At 42.1% G+C, this 20,098-nt stretch overlaps 1 protein-coding gene across 1 annotated transcript in view; it reads left to right on the top strand.

The window, feature by feature from the left end:
* The window catches only part of LOC141101443 (ATP-binding cassette sub-family C member 5-like), a 206,767-nt gene that overhangs the window by 20,518 nt on the left and 166,151 nt on the right, over nt 1-20,098 (top strand). The window contains exons 3-4 of the mRNA XM_073590542.1: nt 774-921; nt 6,889-7,122. Of these exons, the coding sequence (XP_073446643.1) occupies nt 774-921; nt 6,889-7,122 (382 nt within the window). The remainder of the gene's footprint in view (nt 1-773; nt 922-6,888; nt 7,123-20,098) is intronic.

The following is a 20,098-nucleotide window of genomic DNA, read 5'->3' as shown; positions in this document are numbered from 1 at the left end:
TAGAAGAGGATTCTCTACTGTTAGGGCAGTGAGAATCTGGAATTCCTTGACTGAGGAGGTGGTGATGGCGAACTCAGTCGAGGGTAACAATATTGAATCTTACAGTTATTAAGTTCTTTAGAAGGATGTAGATTTGGGGATTTATTCTGATGGAATATAGGCTGAACTGGATGGACAAATGTCTTTTTTTTGCCTTGCTAACTATGTTACTATGTTACACTTTACCCTGAGATAATAGATGCATAAATAACACATGTGCCAATGTGGCAGGTAAGTTTAGGAAGTAGAAGACAAAATAAACAATTCACACAAAAATAATAATAAGCAATATGTGATGCATTGCAAAGACAAAACCTCGAGTATATTCTATCCTGAAAACAGCACATTAACCCTATCTATATTGATTAATAATTATAATTTTTGCTCTAGCTTACAGACAGTATTGCATGCTATACAAAGTACAGAAATAAGGCGTATTTACAGGATTTCTCCAGCACTTTAATATTGATGGCCTATCCTTATATACCAGATTGTGCAGATGCGACACCTGACACCCTTGCTGATCAGCTGTTCCCAGTGCCGACGGCACCCTGATCCCTAAACGATCAATATACCAATATTCAATTATTATATTCTTTATATACAGTACTCGTACATCTCGGAAATGTTATAAAAGTGTGAATAAGTACACTTATATATACATGTAGTGTGCCAAGTATTTGTAGTTTAGTTCCTATGTAGGACTAAATATTTTTTTTTCTCCATATGAACAGGCTTCAGAGGCTTTGGGAAGCAGAGAACCAGAAGCGAGGGAAGAGGAAAGCATCTCTCACACTGGTGCTATGGCGTTTCTGCCGAACCAGATTTTTGCTGTCTTCATTGTGTCTGATTATTACCATGGTAGCAAACTTTATTGGCCCTGTGAGTTTATATTCTGTTTGCCTATAAAATTCTTATGTAATCCTGTAAAGGCAGGAGTACAAGTATTATTGCTAAATCACTGAGTAAGGAGAAACTGTCACCACATTTTTTTTTACATATACATTGTATACCTCAATAAATAGCTCTCTAAGACCCAGTGAGGTTGTGGTGATTATCTTGAAAATCCACGTTTTAATTGCTGTAAACCCACTTTTGACAGTTTTCTTGCCTGATATTGAGATAAGCATTCCAGCCTTTAGAAAGGTTTATTCAGTTATTTCAAAGTGGATTTTCAAAGTAAGTTCACCAGCATCATCAAGTCTAAGATATCTATTTAAGGCTGTGGGCACACGTAGCGTTTTAAAACGCTCACTAAAAACCATACTCCTTCCCAGAAATCGCGCGTTTTTTTCCGCGCGATTTCGCCGCGATTTTACCGCGATTATGATCGCGATTTTGCCGCGATTTTCGCGTGCGATATTCAAGCACTTTCCAAGCGATTTTAAGCATCGCTTGGAAAGTGATTGACAGGTTGGTCACACTCGTCAAACATAGTGTTTGACAAGTGTGACCAAGTTTTTACTATTGAGGCTGCCTATGCGGCATCAATAGTAAAAGATAGGATGTTAAAATGCTAAAAAAAAATAAACAAATCTGGGTATATTTACCTTCCGGCGTCCCGCGATGCATTCCCGGGCCTCAGCGTTCCCAGTAATGCCTTGCGAGACCTGTGATGACGTAGTCTCGCGTTGCTATAGCGATCTCGCGAGACCGCTAGAGTCACGCGAGATACGTCATTACAGGGCCTTGCCGCAAGGCATTACTGGGAACGCTAGGCCGGGAATGCAGCGCGGGACATCGGAAGGTAAATATACCCCGATTTTTATTTTTTATTCTTTTTTTTACAGGGGGATGGTACCCAGGGCCTGGAGGACAGTCTCCTCTCCTCCACACCGTGGGTACCAACCGCACATGAGACGCTTAACTTCCCGCATGGTGGGCATAGCCACATGCGGGAAGTAAGCGAATTCTCATGCATTCCTATGGGTGCGGAATCGCGGCAATTCTTTGCGATTCCGCACAAAAGAATGAGCATGCTGCGATTTTTTCCGCGATGCGATTCCGCCGCGGGAAAAAGCGCAGCATTAGCACAGCATGTGCGGAATACCATAGGAATGCATGGGGTGCGTTCTGTACACGATTTTTAAGCATTTTCGCGCCGAAAATCGCGGCAAAAACGCTTAAAAATCGCTACGTGTGCACATAGCCTAAAACAGACTTTAAGACGAAATCTAGTGACAGATCTGGTTTAAGGTAGACCTATTCTTTACACTGTCTATGACATATGAGTATGCTCACATCTAACTCAATACAGAAATGACTAGTTGAAAAACACATCTGTTTTTCTGGTCTGTTTGCTGTCCATGTTTAAAACAGACAGCAAACCAACTCCTAGAATACGGTGAAAGCAGGCAAACATCCATTCTTATAATAGAGCTATGGGTTTGGACAAATTTACATATCCATAGAACATGGACCATGCTTGGATCATGATGCTTGATCCAACTATCCGTTCTCCTTACCTCAGCTAACTGGATAATATGCATATACAGTGCCTTGCGAAATATTCAGCTCCCTGGAACTTTTCAACCTTTTCCCACATATCATGCTTCAAACATAAAGATACCAAATGTAAATTTTTGGTGAAGAATCAACAACATGGGGGACACAATTGTGAAGTTGAACGAAATTTATTGCTTATTTTAAATTTTTGTGGAAATTCAAAGCCTGAAAAGTGGGGCGTGCAATATTATTCGGCCCCTTTAACCTAATACTTTGTTGCGCCACCTTTTGCTGCGATTACAGCTGCAAGTCTCTTGGGGTATGTCTCTATCAGTTTTGTACATCGAGAGACTGAAATTCTTGCCCATTCTTCCTTGGCAAACTGCTAGAGCTCAGTGAGGTTTGATGGAGATCGTTTGTGAACAGCAGTTTTCAGCTGGACTTTGACTTGGCCATTCTAACACCTGGATATGTTTATTTGTGAACCATTCCATTGTAGATTTTGCTCTATGTTTGGGATCATTGTCTTGTTGGAAGACAAATCTCTGTCCCAGTCTCATGTCTTTTGCAGACTCCAACAGGTTTTCTTCAAGAATGGTCCTGTATTTGGCTCCATCCATGTTCCCATCAATTTTAACTATCTTCCCTGTCCCTGCTGAAGAAAAGCAGGCCCAAACCATGCTGCTGCCACCACCATGTTTGACAGTGGGGATGGTGTGTTCAGGGTGATGAGCTGTGTTGCCTTTACGCCAAACATATGGTTTGGCATTGTTGCCAAAAAGTTCGATTTTGGTTTCATCTGACCAGGGCACCTTCTTCCACATGTTTGGTGTGTCTCCCAGGTGGCTTGCTGCAAACTTTAAACAACACTTTTTATGGATATTTTTGAGAAATGGCTTTCTTCTTGCCACTCTTCCATAAAGGCAAGATTTGTGCAGTGTACAACTGATTGTTGTCCTATGGACAGACTGTCCCACCTCAGCTGTAGATCCCTGCAGTTCATCCAGACTGATCATAGGCCTCTTGGCTGTACCTCTGATCAGTCTTCTCCTTCTTTGAGATCAAAGTTTAGAGGGACAGACGGGTCTTGGTAGATTTGCAGTGGCATGATACTCCTTCCATTTCAATATGATCGCTTGCACAGTGCTCCTTCAGATGTTTAAAGTTTTGCAAGTCATTTTGTATCCAAATCTGGCTTTAAACTTCTCCACAACAGTATCACGGACCTGCCTGTTGTGTTCCTTGGTCTTCATGATGCTCTCTGTGCTTCAAACAGAACCCTGAGACTATCACAGAGCAGGTGCATTTATACAGAGACTTGATTACACACAGATGGATTATATTTATCATCATTAGTCATTTAGGACAACATTGGATCATTCAGAGATCCACAATGAACTTCTGGAGTGAGTTTGCTGCACTGAAAGTAAAGTGGCCGAACAACATTGCACGCCCCACTTTTCAGGTTTTGAATTTCCACAAAAATTTAAAATAACCAATAAATTTCATTCAACTTCACAATTGTGTCCCACTTGTTGGTGATTCTTCACCAAAAATTTACATTTGGTATCTTTATGTTTGAAGCATGATATGTGGGAAAGGTTCCAGGGAGCTGAATACTTTCACAAGGCACTGTATAAGGCTGTTGAGCTCGAGTTCTGTACACAGATCGTAGAACTTGAACGTGTGAAACCAGACTTGAAGGGGTTCTCAAATATAGGACAAGCCCTTCCTAAATGCTAAATTTTCTACTATACAATTATCAAAACATATTTTCAGCTTCCAGACTGAATGCTGTTCAAGCACTGTCGCCACTGTCTACCGGTGGTTACAAAACATATATTAAGCTTCCAGACTGATGCTGTTCCAGCACTGTCGGCACATTGTCTACCGTTGGTTACAAAGCATAAATTCAGCCTCCAGACTAATGTTATTCTAGCACTGTCTGCATGATGTCCACCGGTGCTCACAAAACATATATTCAGCCTCCAGACTGATGCTGTTCCAGTACTGTTGCAAACTCGCCACTCTCTGACGGTGGTCACAAAACACATATTCAGCTTCCAGACTGATGCTGTTCCAGCACTGTTGGCACAATGTCTACCATTGGTTACAAAATATATATTCAGCTTCCAGACTGATGCTGTTCTAGCACTGTCTGCATGATGTCTACCGATGGTCACAAAACATATATTCAGCCTCCAGACTGATGCTGTTCCAGCACTGTCCGCACATTGTCTACCGTTGGTCACAAAACATCGTCAGCCTCCAGACTAATGCTGTTCTAGCACTGTCCGCATGATGTCCACCGGTGGTTACAAAATATATATTCAGCCTCCAGACTGATGCTGTTACAGCACTGTCTGCATGATGTCTACCGATGGTCACAAAACATATATTCAGCCTCCAGACTGATGCTGTTCCAGCACTGTCTGCATGATGTCTACCGATGGTCACAAAACATATATTCAGCCTCCAGACTGATGCTGTTACAGCACTGTCTGCATGATGTCTACCGATGGTCACAAAACATATATTCAGCCTCCAGACTGATGCTGTTCCAGCATTGTCACCACTGTGCATCGGTGGTCACAAAACATATATCCAGCTTCCAGACTGATGCTGTTCCAGGACCATCGGCACATTGTCTACCGTTGGTTACAAAACATATAGTCAGGCTCCAGACTGATGCTGCTCCAGCACTATCGCCACTGTCTGCCGGTGGTCACAAAACATATTCAGCATGCAGACTGATGCTGTTCCTGCACTGTTGGCACAATGTCTACCGTTGGTCACAAAACATATATTCAGCCTCCAGACTGATGCTGTTCCAAAACTGTAAGCATGATGTCTACCGAAGGTCACAAAACATATATTCAGCCTCCAGACTGATGCTGTTCCAGAACTGTATGCATGATGTCTACCGATGGTCACAAAACATAGCCTCCAGACTGATACTGTTCCAGCACTATCGCCACTGTCTGCCGGTTGTCACAAAACATATTCAGCATGCAGACTGATGCTGTTCCTGCACTGTTGGCACAATGTCTACTGTTGGTTACAAAACATATATTCAGCCTCCAGACTGATGCTGTTCCAAAACTGTAAGCATGATGTCTACCGAAGGTCACAAAACATATATTCAGCCTCCAGACTGATGCTGTTCCAGCACTGTCTGCATGATGTCTACCAATGGCCACAAAACATAGCCTCCAGACTGATACTGTTCCAGCACTGTCACCACTGTCTACCGTTCGTTACAAAACATATAGTCAGCCTCCAGACTGATGCTGTTCCAGCACTGTCTGTATGATGTCTACAGATGGTCACAAAACATATATTCAGCCTCCATACTGATGCTGTTCCAGCACTGTCTGCATGATGCCTAACGATGGTCACAAAACATATATTCAGCCTCCAGACTGATGCTGTTCCAGCACTGTCTGTATGATGTCTACTGATGGTCACAAAACATATATTCAGCCTCCAGACTGATGCTGTTCCAGCACTGTCTGCATGATGCCTACCGATGGTCACAAAACATATATTCAGCCTCCACACTGATGCTGTTCCAGCACTGACACCACAGTGTACCAGTGGTCACAAAACATATATTCAGCTTCCAGACTGATGCTGGTCCAGCACTGTCGGCACAATGTCTACCGTTGGTTATAATACATATATTCAGCTTCCACAATGATGCTGTTCCAGCACTGTCTGCATGATGTCTACCGATAGTCACAAAACATATATTCATCCTCCAGACTGATGCTATTCCAGCAATGTCGGTGTTGACACAGTGTCTACTGATGGTCACAATGATATTACATGACGTGACAGCTGCAGCCTATCAGTGGTGGCTGGTGAACTGAAACTTGCAGACTTCTGTCAAATGGACGTGTTAAGGCTGCAGTGGGTAGGTGGCTACTAACTGGCTGTGGCGCTTGCATGACAAAATGCCATATGACCATGCCAACATTGCTGGAAAGGCAGTGGTCACGTAGGTGAGTATGTTTTTTGTTTTTTTTTTTGTATTTTTATCTGGGGAGGGCACTGTTTAATACTTATGGGTTGTCCAATAGTAGACAAACTTTTTAAACTTTTTAAACTTTTTAAACTCCATGCATTTCCAGTTTTCATGCGTTTTTACATTCAAGTCTTTGGAGAACTGTCAAGAGCAGACGAAATATGGAAAACATCCATTTTTAATCTATTTTCTGTTTGTATTTCATATATGTTAACTGATTCATTGCTAAGTGTCAATGGAAGAAAAAAGTTTACACAAAAATTGGATACAAAATGGAGGCAAAATGATGTGTACATCACATATAGCTGACAAGGGATATCTGTAAGAAATAGACAATGGAGACAATGCATGCTGATACTTTTTCTCACTGTCTACAGGCCATCTTCATCCGTGCACTGCTGGAGTACACAGAATCAACTGAATCTAACCTCCTTTATGGGCTATTAGTAGCATTTGGAATTTTTGCATCAGAGCTTATAAGATCTTGGTCTTTTGCACTGAACTGGGCAATGAACTATAGAACAGGAATTCGATTGAAAGGAGCGGTTTTAGCCCTGGCTTTTAGAAAGATCCTAAAACTTAAAGTATCTAAGGATATTACAACAGGAGAGGTGAGTTATGTTCTGTATTGAACAAATCCAGCGTACCTTTGTTGGCCTAGAGATTTTGTTTAATCGGTCAACTGATTTAGAGATACAAGTGCTTCTCACTAAATTAGAATATCATCAAAAAGTTAATTTATTTCAGTTCTTCAATACAAAATTTGAAACTCTTATTATATAGAGTCATTACAAACAGAGTGATGTATTTCAAGTGTTTATTTCTGTTAATGTTGATGATTATGGCTTACAACCAATGAAAACCCAAAAGTCATTATCTCAGTAAATCAGAATAATTAACAAAAAACACCTGCAAAGGCTTCCTAATCATTTAAAAAGGTCCCTTAGTCTGTTTCAATAGGCTCCACAATCATAGGAAGACTGCTGATTTGATAGATGCCCAGAAGGCAGTCATTGGCACACTCCACAAGAAGGGTAAGCCTCCAAGTATATTAATGGAAAGTTGAGTGGAAGGAAAAAGTGTGGTAGAAAAAGGTGGACTAGCAACCGGAATAACCGCATCCTTGAAAGGATTGTTAAGAAAAGACCATATAAAAATTTGGGGGAGATTCACAAGGAGTGGACTGCTGTTGGAGTCATTGCATCAAGAGACAACATACACAGACGTATCCAGGACATGGGCTACAAGTGTTGCATTCCTTGTGTACCTTCCTGTACCTTCACTCTCTGTTTGGTATTGTCCTCTGCCTGGCCCCGACTATCCGTTCTGCCTAATCCCTTGGTACTGTCGTGCTATCCCCTGCTCTGACCCCGGCCTGATCTGGTTTACGTCCCCGTCTATGCCCCTTGGTAGCTCTGTCCTGTAGTTACCTTTCTAGCAGTTTTCCTTCAGCTCCTAGCTCTCTGGAGTTTAGGCCACGTTCCCCAGCAGTCAGGTTCTTCAGGACCTATCTTGCCTGAAGCAATCTCTCTTCAGTCCCGTTTGCCCCACGTTCCTGGGAGCCTGAGGCTGTCTTCGGGACCTGTCTTCCCTGGAGATTGCATCGGTGAGTTTCACTTGCAACCCTTCCTGTGACACCAAGTTCGTAGTTGATGAACCACGGTCACCTCACTACGGCAACGCTTGCATTGTGGGAAAATTCTCACTCAGTGAGCGGTGCTGTAAGATAGGTGATCGGGTTTCATCAGCAATGAACTCTGGTGACCTTTCTCACATCAGTGCTACACACTGAAGGAGTGTTATCATGCTCATATCTCAGTGTGTTCCGGCTGGCATGGAGAGCGGTCGCATCTCTGTTGTCACTGCTCTCCAAACCATCTGGACCATCGTGGGGCATGCTGGGCTGTCAGCATTCTCTTTGTCAGCCCTGTTGCTTGATCTGGTCTAGACTGCAGGCTTCCTCCAGGTGCCTTGCGGTCTTGATTAATTGCTAGCTATTTAGGTGGCTACCTATGAGCAGACCATTGACAGCTGTAGCTTTGCTCTGTGATGTGTGTGTAGCTCTGTGTCTGATTCCCTCATCTTGTTGTCAGACTTTGGGTTTGTTGTGACTATTCATATGTGTTATCTCTTTTGCTGTTGATGATCTCTGATCTCAGAAATCTGACCCTGGACTTGGCCTCTGACTATCCATTTCTCTTATCACCTTATCTTGATGTTACCCCCTGGCATTTGACCCCAGACTGTAACTTGACCATGCCTTTGTATTGCCCCTTTATACAAGCTCTCCTGGTATCTGACCTTGGACTTCCTGACTACCCTGTCTCACGGCTTGTCTGTGAGTAGTGACTCAGCATCACAAGCACTTTACAATTAAGCGGGGACATGTATAGACAATAAATAGAATACAAAGTAACACATAGTTCAACAATTACAGTAGAAATGAGGCCTCTGCTCGCAATCTGACAATCATCAGGCAATATGTATCTAAGTACAGTTACTGTCTGCAGTGGATTATTCAAGATACTCTCTATGCATGTGAAAACAGAGCTTCTTTATTTAGGAGCAAACAGGAACAATATATGATAAGCTTAATAGATCAGGAGTAAATCATTTGTGTGTCTCTATCTGTGCATAATCTACAGCAGGCTGCTTCTCTCATACACAGACACAGGGAAAAAAACAGGAAATACAGTCACATGCTCTCCCCGTGTGAGCCTCTGGAAGTTGTTTTTTCTTTTTGTTATAACTTTACAAAATAGTACAAATCTAATAACTAAGCACTCATAGACAAGAATGGAGTTGTTGCACCAGACATATTCCAACACCCCCACTCAGCAACTACTTATCCTGTTAGTCCCATTGCGGTTCTGAAGTCTACAAACTTGGCTCTTGATAATGGCTTTGTCATACCATTGGCTATCATCTTGTCAGACTTGCAAAAAACAAACTCGAGTACACCACATTCAACTAAGTTACATAAGTGGTGATGTTTTACATCAATGTGCTTTGTCCTTGCACTAATCTTCTCACTGCTGGCAAGTTTAATGCATCCTTGGTTGTCCTCATAGATAACTGGTGGTTGAGCTAATGGCTTGCCGAAATCTTCCAAAAGTTGTTTCAACCAAATTACTTCTTGACTTGCATAAGCAGCAGACATATATTCTGCTTCTGTTGAAGATAATGCGACTGACACTTGGTTTCTGCTGGATCAAGAAATTGAATTTTCTCCTAACTTGAACAAGTAACCACTTGTTGATTTCCGATCACTTGAATCTCCAGCCCAATCTGCATCCACATAACCTCTGAGAGTGAGATCTCCTGATGCAGATATCTTAAGATTTAGCCTTTGAGTTTCTCTTAATTGCATTCCACTCTCTTTGGCGTGGCTTGCTTACACATCGGCAGTGAATTCCAACTGTGGCTGTGATATCTGGGCAAGTTGTGGTTGCTATGTACAGAAGCGCCCCACTGTTTGTCTGTAATTATCATTGCTGGGTAGCATATATTCTTCTTTTTCCAACTTTAAGTAGGACGGATCCATTGGTGTTAATGCACCTTTGGCTTCTGCCGATAGATAGCTCTTTTTCCTTGGGGTAGCTCAGTAAGCTCCCATGTCTGGAGTCGGTGAAGGGACTCAATCTCTTCATTAGCGGCATTTATCCACTTTTGCATCTCGTGATCAGGCAGTTTTTGCATCTCTTGCCATGACTGTGGCTCTGATTCAGGAAGTGTTCTGACCATATAAGAAAGGCATCTAGCTGGGATACCTTTGTTTGGCCTTTCTAATCTCCTGACTGGAGGTTGACTTGGTTCTTCTGTGTCTTCCTTGGTGGCTTCAGAGCTTATCCACACTTCAGTGTTTTCCTTTTTTGGCATCTGGGTTTGGTGACTGAGATTCTTGTTTTTGCTTCTTAGGTTGAATAACTGGTGTAACGCCATGGAATTTGAGCGTCACAGAGTTTTAATCACTACATCTCTGATGATTGTTACTGTGTTGATCTCTGGGTGCAGGATTCTGTATTCCTTTTAAATTTTGCTATAGCCCACCAGGACTCCTTGCTTTGCATGTGATTCCCACTTGACATGTTTTTCTTTGGGAACTTACACAGACGTTTTGCTTCCAAATATCCTGAGGTGCTTCGAGTTAGGCTTCTCGCAGTTCCATAGCTCATATGGAGTTTTATTTGTGGCTTTACCTGGCACTCTGTTTTGAAGATAGCAAGCTGTCATGATGGCTTCTCCCCAATACATTGTAGGTAGATTCGCATCAAACAACATACCTTTTCCACTTTCAGAGAGAGTACAGTTCTCTCTGCAATGCCATTTTGTTCTGGGATGTATGGAATGGTAGTCTGGAACACGATTCCATCCTTTTTCAAAATGGTTTGCACCTTACCACTTGTATATTCGGTTCCATTATCTGCACGCAGGGCTTTTAGCATTCTTCCAAATTTGTTAAACATTATAGCAAGATATTTTTCAAGTTTCTGTGGAACTTCATCCTTACTGTGGAGCAGGTAAGCGACTGTATATCTGGAGTAGTCATCAATAAATGTGAGAAAAATATCTCTTTTTGCTAGCTAGGAGTTTGAACAACCATTGGACCACATACATCTGTATGTACAGTGTCAGATCCAGAAGCTGTGCAGATCTAGTGGTGCTTATTTTAGGAAAGGATTTTCTGGACATTTTTCCTTTAAGACAGCTAGTGCACTTCATCATTTGACTACACTGGTTGATTTCAATACCATTTGCAAGTTGAGCTAGCTTCCTTATTGCTTCTGGGTCTCTGTGCTCAAGACATCTGTGCCATACATGGATACAGTTCTTGTGTAGATCTTGTCTAGCACTGTACACTCTTTCTTTGCATTTTAACTGATAAATTTCATCTTGAATTTTTCCGTCTGCAAAAGTGTAACCCTTCTTTGAGATGATGCAGCTGTTATGCCTAAAAGTACATTCCCTTTTGCGTGAGCTTCTTTACTGACAGAAGATTGATTTCAAGGCTGGGAACATAGAGAACATCCTTTACTGGGATCTTTCTGCTTGTGCTGAGGAAACTGGACAGTGGAGGTAGCCATCTCCTACTCCTTCTGAAGTCATATAGTGACCATTAGCTAAGATGACCTTTTCTGACTTGCGTTCATTAAGGTCAGTGAAGAAATCTTTGTTATTTGTCATATGACTGCTTGCACCAGAATCTATACACCATATATGCTTTGCAGATGGGCCTGTACTGGAATTAAATGCAGCTTCAACACATGCAAAATCTTCCTTTACAGATGTTTTAACCCTTTGATGACTATTCTGCTTTTTAAGCAGACTGATTCTTGCTTTCCATACTCTGCAGTCTGCTTTAAGGTGGCCAGGCTTTTTACAGACAAAACTTTCACGAGTTTCTCTTAGATTGCTCTTATATTTAGGGAAATCCAGTGTCTTTAATGCTGTTTCTGCTCTGGATTCATTACTGCTGCTTACATGCTGCATTTTTCTCTTGAATTCATTCACAAGTTTGCCTTTAACATATTCTAGTGTCAGTTCATCATTTGGCTGTGCATCTATTGCAGTCACGAGTGTGTCATAACTCTCTGGAAGACCATTTAATAGAAGTGCAGCAACATGAAAATCTTTAATTTCTTCTCCAATACCCCTGAGATGCTCCATAATGTCTAGGGTGTTTCTTATATAGTCCTGCATATTCTGTCCATCACTTAGTTTAGACTGATACAGCTTTCTCATGAGATAAAGCTTATTGGTGAGATTTTATCTTGCATACACTTTCTGTAACTCATCCCACATCTCCTTTGCACACTTACATATATGCACAATCTGATTATTATCTACACTGAGGGAGATCGTGCTTTGTGCTTTCTGATCCTTCTCTAGCCAATCATCTAGTAATGGATGAGGCACTTGTTCCTGAGTATATTTCCACGTACCTTCTCTTATGAGCAGCATCTTCACCTTGAATTTTCAGGACTGGTAGTTCTGGTTAGTGAGGCTTGGCACTGAGAACTTGACAGGATTGCTGCTAGTGAACATCTTCTCTGTTGCTCTGTGCTGCTTTTGCTCTGTGCTTCTGTTGCTGTGTTACTCTGGGGTTCTGTGTCTCTATGGGCCCATAACCTGTTGGCAGTGGCAGGGCTGGATTTAAGAGGTGGGTGGCCCGGGGCCCATTTTGGCGGGAGGCCCATTTTTCAAGGTGTTGCAATATGTTATGCAAAAACACAAAATGAAACGAACGCAAGTTTATTTAGGAAAATCATTTATGCAGAGTAATTCAGGTAAAATCATTCATTTTTTACAATCCAGGCACTTTCCTTGATTTTCGTGCTGCAAAATCACTAATGATGTCACTAAAGTCCAATTCACGCAGTATATCTGACTCGATGGTCATGATAGCCAAATTTACAAGTCGTTCCTGCTTCATGGATGTCCTTAATCGGTTTTCAACTAATTTGAGTTTTGAGAAGGAACGCTCACCACTGCAGTTTGTTACCATCAAAATTAGATATATCCTTAGAGCGATCTCAATATTTGGGAAAGTGTCCTGCACACCCTTTTCCATGATAAGCTTGTACATGAAAAGTTCAGTGCTGATATCTTTTGGCTCCTCTTCTGTGAATAAATTGGCAAATGTTACAAACTGACACAGTTCATCGATAAATGTAATGTCCAAGTCATCTGAACAAGACCTGATGATTTGCTTTGCTGTGGCCTTAAGCTCGTCTGAAGACAGTTCTTTCAGATGACTAAAAAAGCTAAATTTGCTTGAAATATCTTTATATGCTTGAAGACGTTGGTTCAAGAGAAGCGATAAACTGATCAATGATAGGTAAGAAAATTTCTGTTCTGTATTTTTCAGAAGGGCTGAGTTGTGCTTCTTCCATATGGCCATAATCCAATGGATTGAGAAAAACGTTTTGGCGCCTGTGTTGAGTTATCGTCTGAACATACTCAGATGAACCAGACAGCTCTTCGCCTTGCTTCTCATAAATTTTGAAGGAGTCACGCTTTGATGCGATATAGTTTTTTAAGCTGGTCAGTGACGCCACAGCAGTGTTTAGATCGAACTTTGCGTGTTGTAGATTTTTACTAGTAGCATCTGTTCTTTGCAGGATATCATTCCAGAAGGTGGTGTTAATACCAATTTCAAGCTGATTCATTTGTCTTAACAGTCCTTCTGCTTCACACCGTACACAGCTTTTTTTCTTCAAAGTCATTAGCAATCTGTTTAAGTACATCTTTAATTTGCTGATAGTCATGCTTAAGGGCCTTAGTAGCGCAAGCTCTGCAGGACCAACGCGTTGTTGTTACATGTTTGAAAGTCAATACTGTGGCTGAGTCAATATTTTTCAAAGCCTCAGTCAGGAGCTGATGCCGATGCATTGAAACTGTGAAGAAGAGGAACAGCTTTTCAAGGAAGTCAAAAAAATGTACAGCACTCGAGCATTTTTAGCAACCAGATTTAAAGAGTGTGCCGTACAAGGAATCCAGTATGCAAGATTGTTCTTCTCTCTCACTTTGGCTTGCAGGCTGTTGTATTTGCCACTCATTACAGATGCATTGTCATAACTTTGACAGCGGCAATTTCCCAAGTCTAGGTCAAGTCTCTTCAAAAATTTCAACAAGGCATTGAACATGTCTTGAGCGTCATGGTCTTTGTTTGCCATGAATGTTAGAAAGCGTTCCACAGGGCCATCTTTCTCCATATACCTCAATACAACGGTTAGTTGGTCAATGTAAGCTGCATCGGGTGCGGAGTCCAAAGAGATGAAGTAGTATTTTGATTTGTTAACTCAAGAAATAATTTCTCTGAGGACTTGTTCGCCCATTACATTGATAATTTCTTCCATAATTGTAGATGACAGGTAGTTGTATTACCCTTGCCGCGATTGGCTTGAGTTTTGATATGCTGTCCAAGAAAGTCATCGCACTGGGCGATGAGATCAAGAATGCCCAGAAAGTTTCCATTTCTAGGTGATCCAACAAATTCGTTATCTCCTCTAAGTCACGCTTGGCAATAAACTGAATAACATTTACTACTCGTTTCAATACTGACCTCCAATAATGCTCCTGAGCCTCGACCTGTTGTGTTAGCTCTGTATCAATTCACCCAATCACTTTTAACCTCACCTTGAAAGCAATTGTAGAGTTCAGATGTTCCGCTGACTGCTTATGACTTTTTATACGTTCTTGTGAATGTTTCCAATCACAGAATCCATTAGACGAAAGCTGAGAAGACTCAGATGCTGTAATAACATCAATCAGCACGTGAAGCATAATCAATTCCTCGCTATGACTTCTCCATTATGATTTTCATGATGGAAAAGCCAAAGTGTGCACATTCTTGGAATATTGTGGTCCTTTCTAGGTTGCTAAACCGAGTGTGCATTGAACAAACTTTCATCACAGTGCTGGATTGTTGATACACCCCTTTTCAGCCAGTAATCTTGCATCTATTCCAAAATAATGGATGGCCAAAGTCCAATGTCATTGCCCCCTGGTGGGCCCTCATCTTCACCTTCTTCATAAGATGTGCTACTATCAGTCTCCTTTTCTTTGTGTTCTCCAGTTGTACACATTACTACTTCAGCCTTTTCTTTGCCAGGATCAACAACCATTTACACTGAAGCATTGACAGGTTGATCAGATTCTACAATGTCATTACTTCTTTCCGACACTTGCCTTGAATGAACAGTGAGGAACTCATCCAATTTTCTTGTCTTTGCTATCTCTTCTGTTGATTTCATTGTTGCTTCTTTTGCCTTATGTCTTTTAGAAGCCCCAGACTCCCAAATTTTTGTGCGATGTCTGTGCCTATCTCCTTCATGATTGTCCATGATGGTAGTCTAAAAGTAACAAAATGACCTTGTCAACCCTTTAAGTCCTGAAAGGGAATTAAAGATTAAAATATGTACATATGTATGTATATTGTAGAAATTTGGGCTGTCTATATCAAAGACTGCTGCTGGGATCTATATGTCAGAGACTGCTGCTGGGCTGTATATATATGAGAGGCTTCTGCTGGGCTGTATATGTATGAGAGGCTTTTGCTGGGCTGTATATGTATGAGAGGCTTCTGCTGGGCTGTATATATATGAGGGGCTGTTGCTGGGCTGTATATATATATATGAGGGGCTGCTGCTGCTGGGCTGTATATATTAGAAGCTGCTGCTGGGTTGTATATATATGAGGGGCTGCTGCCAGGCAGTATATATCAGAGGCTGTTTACCTGGCTGTATATATCAGAGGCTGTTGCTGTGCTGGCTGTATATAGAATAGAGGCTGAGGGGCTGTATAAAGTGTATACATAGCACTATACTGTAAACAGGTCCTCACTATATACATACAGTATACACAGACACTCTGTAATGCAGGATATAGTGTTGACCTGTATATACAGTATGGAACTGTGTAGGACAGGAGCTGCAAGAAAAAGAAAGATACACAGACAGACACACACAGACACACACACAGACAGAGACACATACTCACCCACCACGACACTGTGAAGACTGAACCACTTCACTCTGGATCTTCAGTGACTGAAGATCCAGAGTGAAGTCCTGCTGCGCTCCGCGGTGGAGAATCCTCTTCTCGCGCCAACATCGTGGCTCCGCCTCCTCCCTTGAAGGTAGCTGAACTGAACAAACTCTCATCTGATCTAATCCAAGGGAGTGATATAGCTGAATAGTAGCGCAGCACGCCTAGAAGCTTCTGTTGGCATCGGAGAAGGCTGCCACATGCCATAAGCTAAGCATTAGGTACAGGTACTAAGGGAGTTTGGCTAGCCAGGTCAGTGGATGCTGATGCCGGTGCCATGACTCTGCCGCTCTGCGCAAGCCACTGAGATGTAGGACCATAGCCATGTCCATACACTTTCAATAGCTTCTCTTTTGTTAAATGTTCACTATCATTAGAAATGTTTCACAGCAAAGAGAGATGTGTATTTTACATGTTTTGAGATATCTTTCCCTATATTGGTGGGAGGCCCCTGCTTGGTGGGTGGCCTAGGGCCCGGGCCCCTTGGGCCCCCCCCTAAATCCGGACCTGGGCAGCGGATTAGCCAGGATACTCTCCAAGCGAATGACAGCAGAGCTTCTTTATTCAGGAACAAACAGGAACAATATATGATAAGCTTAATAGAGCAGGAGTAAATCATTTGTGTATCTCTATCTGTGCAGCATCTACAGCAGACTGCTTCTCTCATACAGAGACACAGGAAAAAAACAGGAAATATAGTCACATGCTCTCCCTGTGTGGGCCTCTGGGAATTTTTTTTCTTTGTTCTAACTTTATGAACAGCATACAAATCTAGTAACTAAACACTCATAGACAGGAAAGAAGTTGTTGCACCAAACATATTCCAACAGTTACCAAGTTCTATTGGGTGCTTGAAGGATGTAGAAGTAGATGAGTAGGAAGGACCAGTTTCTGAGGAAAAATTAGAAAGAGGGAATAAGAAATAGTTAGATTAGTGAAGTGATCTTATAGATTTGCCTAAAGAGATGTGTTTTTAAAGCACACTTACAAATGTGTAGGCTAGGTATTAATCAGATCATCTGGGTGTCACGCTGCAGCACTGCAGGTAGCTGCAGAGTAGTGCAAACTCCACCAGATGGCAGTAGAGTGGAGAATGAACAGAAGTCCTGCACAAAGCAGAATTACAGAACTGCAGCTATGCTACCACCAGGTGGCAGCAGAACAGTCAACAAGCCAGGTCAATACCAGAGAGTAGCAAAGTACAATAGGGAATGACAAACACAGAGTCAAAGGAGCGCAAATAATAGGTCAGTGCCATTCAGTAGAAGAGGTATAAGAAGAAAGACACAGAATCAGGTCAGAGCCAAAGCCGAGTCGAGTACTGGGGAATCCAAACACACAGGGAGAAACAAATGGGATGGGCAGGGACAGAGTACACAGACACAAGCAAAGTCAGCTAAATGCAGCAGGACAAGCCAGGGGTTCTCCAGAGCCAGCTACACACGCCGTACACAGGAAATATAACTGACACTGCCTGCATGATGCAGCGCAGAGAAATAGCAGACCTGAAACCAGAATGAGGCAGAGAAAATTTAACCCCTGACATGACCAGACTGGGAAAAGGAGAGACAGGAAAAACCCGATCTGGATCATGACAGTACCCTCCCCTCAAGGGGGGGCCACCGGACCCCAGGTTTCCCAGGATAGCGCACATGAAAAGCATAGACCAACTGATCTGCATGGACTGATCGCGCTGGGACCCAAGATCGATCCTCAGGACCATAACCTCTCCAATGTACCAAGTACTGAAGCGAACTGCGAACCATCCAAGAATCAACAATCTATTCAACTTCATACTCAGTCTGACCATCCACCGAGACAGGAGACGGAGGGGATGGAGACCCAGCAGAGGAAGGTACAAATGAATTAGGAAGGGACTTATGGAACACATTGGGGATAAGAAGCGATGGAGGTAAGCGTAAGCGAAAGGCCACTGGATTGAGAACCTCAATGATCTCATAAGGACCAATAAGCTTGGGACCCAGCTTAACAGAGGAAAGTTTCAGTCGTATGTTCTTGGTAGACAACCACACTTTATCTCCTACCAGAAATATAGGTCCTACAGATCGTCGCTTATCAGCAAAATGTTTCTGTTTGCCCTGAGCCACCCCAATGTTCTTATGGACCTCCCTCCACACCTCCCCCAACCATTGAACCGCCGAATCAGCCCCTGGACACCCTGAAGCCAGCATGGAAAATTCACCGAAATGGGGGTGAAAACCATAGTTACGAAAAAACGGAGAAGTGCAAGTGGACTGATTAACTCAATTAAAAAATGCAAACTGAGCCACGGGCGGCGAGGAACACCAATCGTCCTGTTGAGACATGGCAAGTCACTGCAAAATCTGTTCCAGTGACTGATTGGTCCTCTCCATCTGACCATTGGTTTCGGGATGGTAGGCCAGACCGGGAAAAGGAGAGACAGGAGAAACCCAGTCTGGATCATGACACTGGGGTAGTGCATTCCCAAAAACTGGTTAAAAACCTGGGGTCTGAGCTGAAAAGGTAAGTTAATGTTTTAATACAAGAGTTAGGACTGTCCCACAAGGGTTGCCTTGACGTGGCGGGATGGCTTGTACATTCTTTTGATCAAAATTATGCTTACTAAATACCTTTATAATTATTATTACCTTCATACATTTTGGCAGTTTATTCTTTTTGTTTTAGGAAATTTGTGTTTTGTGTTTTGTTTTTGGTTTTCCCAAAAACTGGTGCAGCATGACACAACTCTTGGACACGAAGGTGCGAGGTTCAGATTATGGAGGATGTTTGTCTTAGATCAGGAGCATGGGTACGGTGGTAGACAGAGATGAGGGAGGAGATATAGGGTGGTGCAGAACTGTGAAGACCTTTGTGAGTGAGAGATAAGTTTGTATTATATTCTGAAGCAGATGGGCAGCCAGTGCGATTACTGGCAAAAGGTGGAGTATCGGTGTAGCAGCTCGACAGAAATATGATCTGGCTTGACTATGACAACCTGCCAGGACCATTGACTACAGAATCAGAGCCTCCATTTTATCTAATTTGATGGTAAATACTGATATTGTCCTCATGATCTCAGTCACCTCTTCCAATGGTTGAAAGATTTGTTTTTTTTAAATTTTGAATAGCAAGTAGGATATCTGTCACATAGTGACTAGAGATGGTGGGTGCGTACCCAATCCCTTGAACTACGGTCGCCCTAGTCTATCACTGTCACCCGAATTACTACTGATGGTGGAGACATTGGGGTCGAGTTCCTTGCTATACTCTTATATTAATCCTTATCTGTTCCCTCCCCCAACCAGGGAGGTGTGAGGCCAAGTGTATAGAATAACACCAGACAAACAAGTCAAGACTGACAGGGATAAATGAAAACTACAATCATACAAAATATACTCACCAGAAAACAGAGTGGAACACAGGGGAGGTATAGGAAGGTCAAACCACATAGGAGAGGATGAGGTTGAACACACAAACAAACTCCATGCAACAATTTCCTGAACAACTCTCCAAACGCCTACTCTAAACATGAACTTCACATCTAACTCCTAACCAGGTAGTAAGAACTATCACTGGCAATTCCCGAATGCCAGTGGTGAGCATATATAGCAATAGCTACTGAAAAAAGGGGGGGATGGACCAGCACCGCAAAAATAATTAAATAATTGGAGAAATGGGCTCTTGTGCCATATACCAAACATAGACCAGTAAGAGCAAAGGAAATGTATATCTAGCATCAAAAAGCTCACAATAATAATTTAAAAGTGTTTGTTGGAGGCAGATAGAATGAACAAAAATTATTTTATTATTTATAAAGTGCACAACAAATAGTTATAAAAATTAACAAAGTGGAAAAACTGGAGTCTGATATCAGCTCCTCCCTTACTGACCCAGAATGGTCTCAGGTTTGTTCTTTAACTGGCAGATTTCTAAATACCTTATGGCTAGAGACAAACTATAAGGTGTTAAATAAATGGTGCTTAACCTCATCTAGAGTTACTATTATTATTATTTATTTATATAGCACCATTGGTTCCATGGTGCTGTACATGAGAA

Source organism: Dendrobates tinctorius, unplaced genomic scaffold (genome assembly GCF_039654945.1).
Source record: "Dendrobates tinctorius isolate UK_male_01 unplaced genomic scaffold, ASM3965494v1 ptg000117l, whole genome shotgun sequence".
NCBI lineage: Eukaryota > Metazoa > Chordata > Amphibia > Anura > Dendrobatidae > Dendrobates > Dendrobates tinctorius.
The sequence above is the reverse complement of the archived record's forward strand: the minus strand, read 5'-3'. Positions and strand labels throughout refer to the sequence as shown.